General features: G+C 36.7%; 1 protein-coding gene across 2 annotated transcripts in view; it reads right to left on the minus strand.

The window, feature by feature from the left end:
* Positions 1–12010, minus strand: part of AGK (acylglycerol kinase) — a 104414-nt gene that overhangs the window by 29335 nt on the left and 63069 nt on the right. For both annotated transcript variants that reach the window (XM_021709125.1, XM_008051100.2), the window contains exon 9: positions 11890–11959. In XM_021709125.1, the coding sequence (XP_021564800.1) occupies positions 11890–11959 (70 nt within the window). The remainder of the gene's footprint in view (positions 1–11889; positions 11960–12010) is intronic.

Raw genomic sequence — 12010 nt, forward strand, 5'->3', positions numbered from 1 at the left:
GCAATTTAATTACTTTATTACAACCAATGAGGTCACAGCAGAGTCCAGATATAAATGCATGAAGAAGAAAGGAAATTAAAAAGCTGCAAGCTCATGGGTTCACTGATTATAAATACGCGTGTAGTCAACTCTATACAACTGACAGTAATTTTTTAGGATTGAAGTTTGTAGTTATGCCACAGTGTAGAACCTTCTTTCACAAACATCAGGAAACCTGAATGAATATAAAATGTTTATGCTGAATGTAGCTGGTACATTTTAAGGTGAAATCTGAGTTGATTATTTGTAGGATTTTCTTTAACTTCATGGCTCTGCCTTCTTAGTGATTTGCCCTTTTGGTGGGGGAGGGGGGAAGGGAGATAGAATTTAGACGAAGAAGAATTAGCTACTTAACTACTGTCCAAGTGAGAATATCTGTTTTCTAGGAATTAAGTCCTTTTTTAAGAGAGAATCTTGATCAAATTTGAGAATGGTGATTGGGCCTTCTTACCCTCCAAATTTTTATTTTCGAAAAATGTGAATTAAAAAATCTTTTAATAGTACAATGAATACCACTTATACCTCTCACCCAGATTCACTACTGCCAATATGCTCCTTATTAGACTTCATGACACCTTCTAAGAACAAGGATATATACAGATATAACCATAACACCATTGTCACTCTCAAGAAATCTAAAATCAATATGTAATATCTAATATGCAGTTCACATTATAATATCTCTGATTGTTCCAATAATACCTTGATTGGCTTTTTTTCCCATTTTTCCAGTCTAGGATCTTGTGCTAGATTTAGTTATTTTTTTCGGTTTCTCTTAATCTTGAACAGACTATCAACCTTCATGTGGATTTTATGACACTGACATTTTTTAAAGAAGTCAGTCTAGTTGCTTTTAGAATGTCACACAATTTGGACTTGTCTGATTATTTCTCACAATTAACGGTTAATTAAGGTTTTGAAGGAAACTACATATATGACATGCATTTTTCGCAATACAATGCATCACATCAGGAGGCAGATAATGTCAGTTTGTCCTATCATTGGTGAAGCTAAGTTTGATCACTTAGTTAAAGTGGTGTATGTTAGAATTCTTCACTATATAGGTATATTTTTCCCTTTTAATCAATAAGTAATATGAGATACTTAGAGACTGGTGAATATTTGTTTCCCAACAACCTTTTATCCAATGCTTTCAGCATCCACTGATAACCTCTACCTAAATCAATTATTACACTGATGATTACAAAATGTTAATTTTCCAATTCTATCATTCCTTCTACATTTACAAGCTGGCAGTTCTGTAATATCACTGTAAACTCATGGATTTCCCATTTTTATTTAAGGCCTTTTAATGAATCAGCATTATTATTCTTTTTCATATTCGCATTGCCCCAAAATTGGCAAGTAAGACACCATTAACAGAGAAACTAAAAGTAGTGCTACAACTATACTGGGAGAAGATATGGAGGTTCAACTCAGAGATATTGCAGGTTCTGTTCCAGACCAAACAATCAAGCAAATATTGCAATAAAGTGAGCCACACAACATGTTTGGCTTCCAGTACATATAAAAGTTGTGTTTACACTATACTATAGTCTATTATAAAGTGTGCAATAGCATTATGCCTAAAAAAAGTACATACTTTAATTAAAAATACTTTATTGCTAAAAATTGCAAACAATAATGTGAACCCTCATAATCTTTTTGCTGGTGAAAGGTTTTGTCTTGATGACTGATCAGGGTGGTAGCCGTGGCAATTTATTTTTTAATTTAAACTGAGATAATTTTTTTTTAATTTGTATAGATTTAGGAGGTAAAGTGCAGTTTTCTCACATGGATAGGCTGAGTAGTGGTGAAGTCTGTGCTTTTACTGTAACCATTACCTGAATAGTGTATATTGTACCCATTAGGTAATTTCCCATCCCTCACTCCCCTGTCACCTCTCCAAGTCTCCAATATCTATTATTCCACTATGAAGATTGTCACATAAATTGACTCCTCCTTTCATGAAAGATTTCTCTGTAGCATGTGATATAGTTTGATAGCATTTGACCCACAGCAGAAATTCTTTCAAAATTAGAGTCTAACCTCTCAAACTCTGCTGCTGTTATTTTGTTGTTGTTGTTGCTGTTGTTTTGGGTTGGAGTCTCACTCTGTTATCCAGACTAGAGTGCAGTGCCATGATTATGGCTCACTACAACCTTGAATTCCTGGACTCAAGCAATTCTCCCTCCTCAACCTCCCAAGTAGGTGGGACTACAGGTGTGTGCCACCATGTCCAGCTATTTTTTAATTTTTTGTAGAGATGAAGTCTTGCTATGCTCCCCAGGATGGTCTCCAAATTCTGAACTCAAGTAATCCTTCTACCTCTGCCTCCCAAAATGCTGGGAATATAGGTGTGAGCCACCATGGCTGGCCTATCACTTAGTTTATGCAATATATTGAATTCTTTGTTGTCATTTCAACAATGTTCATAGCATCTTCATCTGTAGATTTCATGTCAAGAAGCAACTCCATATCTGTTACAAATTTATCATGAGATTACAGCAATTCAATCATACTTTCAGGTTCTACTTCTAATTCTAGTTTTCTTGTTAATTCTACCACATCTGCAGTTACTTCCTCCACTGACATCTTGAAACCTTCAAAGTCATCTATGATGACTAGCATTAACTTTTTCCAAACTCTTGTCAGTGTTGATATTTGATCTCCTTTGGTGAATCACAAATATTCTTAACAGCATTTAGAATCATGAATCCTTTCTAGGTTTCCTTTTTTTTTCTTTTTCTTATTTTTTTATTATAAAGATGTGGGGTACAATTCAGGGTTAGGTATACAAACATTGATTATGCAGGTACCCTTGTTGATGAGGTATGCCCCTAGCCTTTCCAGAAGGTTTCTAATTCACTTTGCCCAGATCTATCAGAGGAATCACTAACTATGGCAGCTATGACCTACAAAATATATTTCTTAAAGAATAAGTCTTGAAAATTGAAATTGTTTTTGATCCTTGGCTGCAGATGGATGTTAGCAGGCATGAAAACAATGTTAATCTCCATCAAAGATCTTGGATGACTAGATGCATTGTCAATAAACAGTAGTATTTTGAAAGGAATCTTTTTTTCTGAGCAGTAGGTATCAACTGTGGACTGAAAATAGTTAGTATTGCATGTTATAAACAGATGTGCTGTCATCCAGCTCTGTTGTTCTGTTTATAGAGCACTTGCAGAGTAGAATAATTTTTAAAGGCCTTAAAATTTTCAGAATGGTCAATAAGCATAGACTTCCACTTAAGTTCCTCACCTGCATGAAGCTATATCAAGAGAGTCAGCCAGTTCTTTAAAGCTTTGAAGCTGATCAGTGACTTGTCCTATCTAGCTATTATGAAAGCCCTAGATGACAATCCTGGAAGGCTGTTTTAACTCTGTTGAAAATCTGTTTAGGATAGATCCCATTATTAGTGAATCTTAGCTAGTTCTGGATAGCTTGCTGCAGCTTCTACATCAGTACTTGCTGCTTCACCCCACATTTTTATGTTATAGAGATGGCTACATTCCTTAAATCTCATGAAATAACCTCTGCTAGTTTCCAACTTTTCTTCTGCAGCTTCCTCACTAGTCTCTGCCTTCACAGAATTGAAGAGAGTTAGGGCCTTGCTCTGAATCAGGCTTTGGCTTAAATGAATGTTGTGGCTAGTTTCAATCGTCTATCCAGACCACTCAGACTTTCTCCACATCAGCAATAAGTTGTTTTGCTTTCTTATCATTTGTGTGTTCACTGGAGTAGCACTTTTAATTTACTTCAAGAACTTTTCCTTTGTATTTACACCTTGGCTAATTGGTAGAAGATGCCTAGTTTGCAGATAATCTCAGTTTTTAACATGCCTTCCTCACTAAGCTGCATCATTTACAGCTTTTGATTTAGAGTGAGAGACAAGTGATTCTTTCACTTGAACACTTAGAGGCCATTGTAGAGTTATTAATTGGGCTATTTTCAATATTGTTGTGTCTCAGGGAATAGGGAGACAGGTGAGGGAACAGCCAATTGATGGAACAGTCAGAATACAACATTTACAGATTAAGTTTGCCAATTTATATAGATGCAGCTTGTGGCACCCAAAAACAATTATAATAACATCAAAGATCACTGACCACAGTTCACAATAAGAGATATAATAATATAATGAAAGGGTTGGAGATATTGCAAGAATTACCAAATGTGGCATGAGACATGAAGTAAGCACATGCTGTTGGAAAAAGGGCACCAACAGACTTGCTTGGCTCAAGGTTGCCACAGGCCTTCAGTTTGTAAAAAGAGCAATATCTGTAAAGCATAATAAAGTGAAGCACGATAAAAGGAGTATGCCTTTATAACAAAGAAATCAGAAGAAAAGGTCTAAAACTGATAAATCAAAAAGTAGCATCATATACTTAACACGACTGAACTGTACACTTAAAAATGGTTATGACAGGAGTTTCTCCTTCAGAGTAAACCAAAATAGTTTCCTTTGCACCCAGAGAGGAACAAAACCAGCAGTATGCCTCATAACTCTTCAAAGAAGTGATAATAATCATAGAGTGCAATGAAGGGAAAAATCCATTGACCTGAGCTGGAACTAGTGAGACTCTCATCTGCACTACCACAGTCTACCAGCAGCCTCAGACACAGTGGGGAAGATGAGTGAGGGGAATCCAGGAGTTCTGGGTTCCTGCCATGAACTTGAAGGGCTCCTTGAGCCTTGCAGGACCCCAGTTCCTCATGAGAAACTGCCTTACCCACAGCCATGCTCTGCCGAAGTCCATATGGAATGAGACAGGAAAAAAGAAAGCCACAAGCAGTGCCAGCCACCATTTCCCAGGAACTCAACCCTTGCAAGTAGAGTGGCAGCTTTCTAGCTAGCCTGGGAGGAAACAGTCCCCAAGGGCAAACTCCTTAGCTGCAGACAGTTCCTGGCTGGGGCGGGTTGCTGTGAGAACACCCGAGGCCCTGAAGCCAGCTGCACTTAGAGAATCACCAGGCAGAATGCTTGAGGCCAAGGTGGGAAACCAGCTGGGACTCTGCCAAACCAACCTCTCACTTCCCTTGTAAACTCTTCCGTGCCTGCCTTGCACAACAGCTTTACCCAGTGGCCTGGGACTCTCTCCCAATCCCCACTGGGATAGCCAAGAGTGCACATAGGTGAGATGCTTCAGGTCTGTCCCCTCCCCCACACTGACCCCAAAAGGTCAAAAAAGACAGAGAACTTGGGTAATCTCCAGAATACTGGCCCATTCCTAGGTTGGTGGGCATTTCCTTGGAGCAACACAGGCCAGGCAGAAAGCCCACAGCCACAAATGCAGCCGCCTTTCTGTCGTAAGAGCCAACTCCTGGCCAAAGGTCAACAGCACAGCCCATCACATCTGATATAACATCTCAGCTTCGGGGAAGGCCTGATCCCAGACCCCACCACTTTCTAAGCCACTTCGGCCACTCAGGACACCATAAGCCAGTGTAGGTGCCCAACACAGGACTGACACAGCCTGACACACCAAGGCTATACATAACCAAGAGAACCCTACAGTGCCTACATCAGCCCCTGTCAACCTCAAATAAGGAGAAATAGTCTACCCAAATGAGAAGGGACCAGAAAAATAATTCTGACAATATGAAAAAACAGAGTTCCTCAATGCCCCCAAAAGACCACACCAACTCTTCAGCAATGAACTCTAACCAAAATAGACATACAATTCAAAAGATTGATTTGAAAATTATCTATGAACTTCAAGAGAAAACTGAAAACCAACATAAAGAAATTTTTTAAACTATTAAGGATATAAACAAAGAATTCTCCAAAGTGATATACATCTTAAGAAAAAAACCAAGCTGAAATTCTGAAAATGAAAGAATCATTTAAGGAAGTACAAAATGCAGCAGAAAGTTTTAACAGTAGACTAAAACAAGCAGAATAAAGGATCTCAGAACTTGAAGACAAGGCTCAGACAATAAAGAAAAAAGAACCAACAGAATGAAATAAAGTTTCTAAGAAATGTGGGATTATGTAAAACATCTAAATCTAAGAATCATAGGTGTTCCTGAGAAAGAAGAGAAAGCAGTAGGTTTGGAAGACCTATTTGAGGGAATAATGGAGGAAAACTTCCCTGGCATTGTCAGAGATCTAAACATCCAGATACAAAAAGCCCAAAGATACCCCAGAAGATGCATTGTAAAAAAGGTCATCCCCAAGGCATATAATGATTAGGTTATGCAAAGTTCTTTAATTGTGAAGAAAATAATTTTAAGAGCGGTAAGTAAAAAGCATCAAATAACTTACCAAGGTAAACCTATCAGACTAACAGCAGACTCCTCAGATGAAACCCTACAAGCCAGAAGGGATTAGGGCTCCATCTTCAATTTCCTCAAAAATAATAACAGTCAGTCAAGAATTTTGTATTCTGCAAAACTAAGTTTCATAATGAAGGAAAAATAAAGTCTTGCCCAGACAAGGAAACACTGAGGAAATCTGTCAACCCTATAGCAGCTCTACAAGAAATACTCAAAGGAGTTCTAAATACTAAAACAAAAGGTCAAAATACACCAGTAGAAAAACACTGGAAACCATAAAGCTCATAGGCCTTATGGAAGATCAACATGACAAAGAAAATAAATAAATATATAAATAAACAAGCCAGATAACAACCAGTATGATGAATGGAATGGTACCTTACATATCATTAACTTTGAACATAACTGGTATCAATTTCCCGCTAAAAAGATACAGACTGGAAGAATGGACAAAAAAAAATACAACCCAAATATCTGCCGTGTTCAAAAGACCCACTTAAGTCACAAAGATTCATAGAGACTCAAAGTAAAGGGGTAGGGACAAATATTCCAAGAAAATGGAAAACAAAAATGAGCAGGAGTAGCCTTCTCATATCAGATAAAACAGACTTTAAATTAACAACAGTAAAAAAAAGACAAAGGTGGCTATTATGTAAGGATAAAGGAATCAATCCAATGAGAACACCATAACAATTTAAAATATATATGCCCCTAATACCAGACTCCTAGCTTTATAAAATAAATTCTAAAAGAAAGAGTCCTAAAAAAAGAGATAGACAGCAATACAATAATAGTGGGCAACTTCAACACTTTACTGAGAGCAATAGCCAGATCATCAAGACAGAAAGTCAACAGAAACACTGGAGTTAAACTAGACTCTAGAGCAAATGGAACTAACAGACATCTATATAACATTCCATCCCCAAACTATAGAATATACATTTTTCTCATCAGCACATGAAATATTCTCCAGGATAGACCATATGATAGATAGGCCACAAATCAATTCTCAATAAATCATTTAAAAATTGGAATTGTATCAAGCACTTTGTCAAACCACAGTGGAATAAAACTAGAAATTAACTCCAAAAAGAACATGCAAAGCCACACAAAAACACAGAAGTTAAACAATCTGCCCCTGAATGAACCTTAGGTCAACAATGAAATCAAGATGGAAATTTAAAAATTCCTTGAAACAAATGACAATGAAGCAAGTTATCAAAACCTATGAGATACAGCCAAAGCTGTGCTCAGAAGAAAATTTATAGCACTTAAGGCCTACATTAATAAGACTGAAAGATTACGTCAACCAAACATCACACCTCAAGGAACGAGAAGAACACAAAAAAACCAAACCCAAAGCTAGCCGATGAAGAGAAATAACAAAGATCAGAGCAGAATAGAATGAATTTGAAATTTTAAAAAATACAAACAATAAATGAAGCAAAAAGTTGGCTCTTTGAAAAAATAAACAAAATTGATAGATCACTAGCCAGATTAAGAAACAAAGAGAAGATTCAAATTAGTTCAATCAGAAATGAAAATGGAGACATTACAACTGATATGATATAAATTCAGAAGATTATTTGAGACTATTATGAACACCTCTATACAAACAGACAATCTAGAGGAAATGGATAAATTCTTGGAAATGACAACACCCTAACCTTAAATCACAAAAAAACAGAAACCCTGAACAGACCAATAATGAGTAGCAAGATTGAAACATTAGAAGCCTCCCAATAAAAAAAAAAAAAAAAAGTCCAGGACTGATGGACTCACAGCTGAATTTTACCAGACCTTCAAAGAAGACCTGGTACCAATTTTACTGAAGCTATTCCACAAGATTGAAGAGGAAGGAATCCTCCCTAATTTATTGTATAAAGCCAGTATCACTCTGATACCAATGCCAGGAAAAGACACAACAAAGAAAGCAAACTACAGACCAATATCCTTAGACATGAAAAATCTCAACAAAATATTAACAAACTGAATTTAGCAGCACATAAAAAAAAAATACACCACAACCAAGTGAGTTTTATCCCAGGAATGCAAGGTTAGTTCAACATATGCAAGTCAATCAGTGTTATCCACTGCATAAACATAATTAAAAATAAAAATTATCTAATCATTTCAACAGATGCAGAAAAAATATCTGATAAAATCCAGCCTCCTTTCATGATAAAAACCTTCAGCAAAGTCAGCATACAGGGAACATTCCTCAAAATAAGAAAAACCACATATGACAAACCCACAGCTAATATCCTAAATAGAGAAAAGTTGAACACATTCCCCCTCAGAAATGGAACAAGGCAAGGACGCCCACTTTTGCCACTCCTATTCAACATAGTACTAGAAGTCCTAGCCAGAGCAATCAGGCAAGAAAAAGAAATGAAGGGTAGCCAAATTGGAAAAGAAGAAATCAAACTATCTCTGTATGCTGACTATATGATCTTATACCTATGGAATCCTGAAGACTCCCCCAAAAGACTTCTGAACTTGATACATGAATTTGGTAAAGTTTCAGGATACAAAATTAACACATACTAATCAGTAGCACTACTATACACCAACGACAACCAAGCTGAGAATCAAATTAAGAACTCAATTCCATTTCCAATAGCAGCCAAAAAGGTCAAATACCTAGGAATATATTTAACCAAGAAGGTGAAAGTTCTCTACGAGGGGAACTACAAAACCCCGATGAAAGAACTGTTGAGGACACAAATAGACATTCCATGCTCATAGATTGGAAGAATCAACATTGGTAAAATGACCACATTACCCAAAGTAACCTGCAGATTCAATGCAATCCCTATCAAACTACCAATGTCATTTTTCATAGAATTAGGAAAAACAATCCTTAAATTCATATGGAATCAAAAAACTGCCTGAATATCCAAAGCAACTCTAAACAAAAAGAACAAGGCTGGCGGCCTCACATTATCTGACTTCAAATTATACTACAAGGCTATAGTGACCAAAACAGCATGGTACTGGTACAAGAGCAGACACATGGACCAATAGAACAAAATTAAGAATCCAGAAATGAACCCAAATACCTACAACCCCCTGATCTTCAACAAAACAGACACAAATATACACTGTGGGAAAGGATGCCTATTCAACACATGGTTCTGGGAAAACTGGATAGCTACATACAGAAAAATGAAACTTGATCCCTATCTGTCCCCGTATACAAAAATTAACTCAAGATGGAGTAAAGATTTAAATGTCAGACCTGAAACCATAAAAATCCTAGAAGAAAACCTAGGAAAAACTCTTCTGGTTATTGGTCTAGGCAAAGAATCTATGGCTAAAACTCCAAAAGCAAATGCAACTAAAACAAAAATAAACAAGTGGGACTTAATTGAATTAAAAGCTTCTGTACTGCAAAAGAAAAAACTAACAGAGCAAACAGGCAACCCACAGAATGGGAGAAGATATTCACAAACTATACATCTGACAAACGACTAATATCTAGAATCTATAAAGAACTCAAATCGGCAAGGAAAAAGCAAATAACCTCATTAAAAAGCTGGCAAATGACATGAACAGACTTCTCAAATGATGATATATAAATGGCCAACAAATATATGAAAAACGCTCAACATCACTCATCATCAGAGAAATGCAAACTAAAACCACAATAAGACCTTATACCAGCTATAATAATCAGTGATCTATCACAGAAACAAAGAACTGAGTACCACATGTTCTCACTCATAAGCGGACCCCAAACATTTACCATAATACCATAAGAAAGGGATTGACATAGCAGGAAACTACCAGGGAAAGGGTAGGGAGTAGGACATAACATCAATAAAAGTACTTGATCTCAAACCAGGTGAAGTGGGGAAAAAAGGGAGGCCCAAACTTTGTATGATGGCTACTTCTATACCTAATCTTGAATTGTACTCCACAGTTTTAAAAAAAGATCGATTTGCAATACTTAGCATTTCTTTAAACATAAATTTTATTTTAAAATTGTGGGGTACAGTAAAGGGTTAGGTATACAAATATGCATCGTTCAGCCACCCTTGTTGATAAAAGGTGTCCCCCCATCCCCAGACAGATATCGACTACCGTTAATCCCACCCCCCTTGTCCTCCCTGCCCCCCTCCCATAGATTCCTACCACTGTCAATCCTTTTCTTATAGTATTATGATAGATGTTCAAGGTCCTCTTTGGTAATATGGCCCAAGTGCTCTGTGGTCCTTGAGCATGTCCATCAAGGGCTGAAGCCCAGGACTCCCCCATTATTCCCTGCTCAATACCTGGCATTAGTATAGGGGTAAGGATTGGCACCTCCAAAACTGGATTTTTTTTTTCCTAAATATAGAAGAAAGTAAGTACCACATTTCTTAATTGGTAATGGTGTTGTGGCCTCAGATTTCTTCGATTTGCTTCTGAGAATAATTATGGTCTATACATAAAATGTAAGATTAAGTATTACAAATTTGCAGTTGTGTTGTTGTGTAAAAGAGCTACTTCACAGTATGGCTACAAATGAACCCACAGAGAGATGACTTCATGCTCTTCTTGGGGTTTGTGCTATGCTGCTTCCAAATATGTACTGAATCTACATGTTCGTATGGTGATTGCAGTTCTGTGAAATATTCTGGGATCTATACCAATTAAAGATTTTCGTAGTTCTGCCAAAAAAAATTTAAAAAAAAAAAAGATCAAAAAACAGTGGATGCTGGTATGGATGTGGAGAAAAGGGAACACTTATACACTGTTGGTGGGAGGGTAAATTAGTACAACCTCTATGGAAAGCAGTGTGGAAATTTATCAAAGAACCAAAAGTAGATCCACCATTTGATCCATGAATCCCACTACTAGGTATCTACCCAAAGGAACACCCAAAGGTAATTTTATAAAACAGACACCTGCAACCCACATGTTCATCGCAGCACAACTTACAATTGCAATGACGTAGAATCAATCTATATGCCGATCAACCAATCAGTGGATAATGAAAATGTGGTATATATTCACTATGGAATACAATTCAGCCATCAAAAAGAATGAAATCATGTGTTTTGCAGCAACTTTGATGGAATTGAAGAACACCATCCTAAGTGAACTAACTCAGGAACAGAAGACCAAACACCACAAGTTCTCACTTATAAGTGGAAGCTAAACTAAGGCTATGCAAAGATATAGACAATAGCATAATGGACACTGGAGACTCAGAAAGGGGAGGGGGAATCAGGTATAATGTGCACAGAAGGGAATGGTGGGTACACTTAAAGCCCAGACCAAAAATATTTGTACCCCCCAAAGTTGCTAAAATTTAAAATTTTTAAATGGTTATGATGGTAAATGTGATTTTTTTACTACAACTTTTTTTTTAAAGTAGAACTATAAACATATTAATTCATAATAACAAGTAGAATTAACAGGTTAAAATTATTTTTCTCTGGGGTAATACTTGGAATGCAAAGGAAAGAGGGACTGTTGCTTTCATTGTGATCTCATATGAACTGTTGTATTTTATTTTCTTTAACATGCATGTGTATATTACTTTCACATTTTTTTCAAAATCTAAGAAAAAGTCTTTACCTTGATCTGCAAGACATCAAGTGGAACTGTCTCTCCTTTCACAATGGCAAGTGTAGCATCTGTAATATGTCTAAAAGAGAGAGTAGGAAATTATCATGTGAAAAATAAGCAACACCTTCCA

The sequence above is a fragment of the Carlito syrichta genome, unplaced genomic scaffold (assembly GCF_000164805.1).
Source record: "Carlito syrichta isolate Samal-C Ts95f unplaced genomic scaffold, Tarsius_syrichta-2.0.1 Scaffold163527, whole genome shotgun sequence".
Taxonomy (NCBI): Eukaryota; Metazoa; Chordata; class Mammalia; order Primates; family Tarsiidae; genus Carlito; species Carlito syrichta.